At 43.9% G+C, this 1368-nt stretch overlaps 1 protein-coding gene across 1 annotated transcript in view; it reads left to right on the top strand.

Moving 5' to 3' along the window:
• RNF113A (ring finger protein 113A) overlaps positions 1–762 on the top strand; it is a 2280-nt gene extending 1518 nt beyond the window's left edge. Inside the window, exon 4 of the mRNA XM_010856972.1 lies at positions 631–762. Within this exon, the coding sequence (XP_010855274.1) occupies positions 631–762 (132 nt within the window). The remainder of the gene's footprint in view (positions 1–630) is intronic.
• Positions 763–1368: the final 606 nt, after the last annotated feature.

Here is a 1368-nt window from a genome sequence, read left to right as displayed (position 1 = left end):
CCTTGAAGCATAGGTAACTCCTTCCATGGATGATTGAAATGGTCTGTGCTCCAGGGTCCAATATGATAGCCACTAGCTTCATGTGGCTGTTGAACATTTGAAATGTAGCTGGTAGTGACCCTATGCAGTTCTGGACTGAACTTGTGAACCTGCAGAAGGCAAAAGCCTAATATTTTATAATCTGGTGTCTGAAACTGTGTTTTCATAGAGCTGATCATGCCCTATTAATCTATGAACCTGTTTTCCCAACTAGCCTGTGAATTCTTCAGTGACCAGGCCAGTGCTTCTTAATAAATAAACTCAGAGAGGTCTGAAAAAGGAGATCGGGGCCAAAGCCTTGAACCCAAGCCGAGGAGCTTTGACTATATTCTTAGGTAAAGAGATTTGGGGAGGGGAACACAATCAAACTTTTTTTTTTTAATGTAACTATGGTTACAGGCTATCAGACTGCAGCAAGATGGAAGGCAGGGAGGCCAGTTAGGACAAATAACTAGTAAATTTTTATTGATCTGACTAGAATTTGGGCTGACCCCCAGGGGAAAGATGTAAGAATAAATTGTGGGTTAGAGTTTTTATATTCATATACATTAATCTATTTAAAGGTATTCTTTGAGGAGCCACCCTTGTCAGGCGCTGTGCCTAGCATACGGGATGTTAGCAAAGAAGATAGACATAGCCCCTGACCTCGTGGAGCTGGACATCACACAGTGCAGGTTTGATGAGTACAAAACAAAGTGCGCTGGGCTGACCTCTCAGGATTAAGCCAATTCCAGCCCTTGAGAGAATTCAGAATCAAAGTCATTTCATACAATGTCATATATTCTTTGACAGAATGTATTAAGTACAGTGGGGATACATGAGAAGCCTAGCGGGAAAAAGGCTTAAGAAAATATGACACAGAAAACAGCATTTAAGGGATGAGACCAAAAAAAAAAAAACCAGGAGAACAGGAAAGAAAAAGTTGTAAAGACAATTGAAGAAAGAGAAACTTAGGTGGCGCTAGTGGTAAAGACGGAGAAGGCAATGGCACCCCACTCCAGTACTCTTGCCTGGAAAATCCCATGGATGGAGGAGCCTGGTAGGCTGCAGTCCATGGGGTCTCGAAGAGTCGAACATGACTGCGTGACTTCACTTTCACTTTTCACTTTTATGCATTGGAGAAGGAAATGGCAACCCACTCCAGTGTTCTTGCCTGGAGAATCCCAGGGACGGGGGAGCCTGGTGGGCTGCTGTCTTTAGGGTCGCACAGAGTCGGACACGACTGAAGTGACTTAGCATAGCATAGTGGTAAAGAAACTGCCTGCCAATGCAGAAGATGTAAAATGATGTACCTTCCATCCCTGAGTCAGGAAGATCCTCTGGAGGAGG

Source organism: Bison bison, unplaced genomic scaffold (genome assembly GCF_000754665.1).
Source record: "Bison bison bison isolate TAMUID 2011002044 unplaced genomic scaffold, Bison_UMD1.0 scf7180017864375, whole genome shotgun sequence".
In the NCBI taxonomy this organism is placed as follows: Eukaryota; Metazoa; Chordata; class Mammalia; order Artiodactyla; family Bovidae; genus Bison; species Bison bison.
This window is presented reverse-complemented; position numbering and strand designations above follow the sequence as displayed.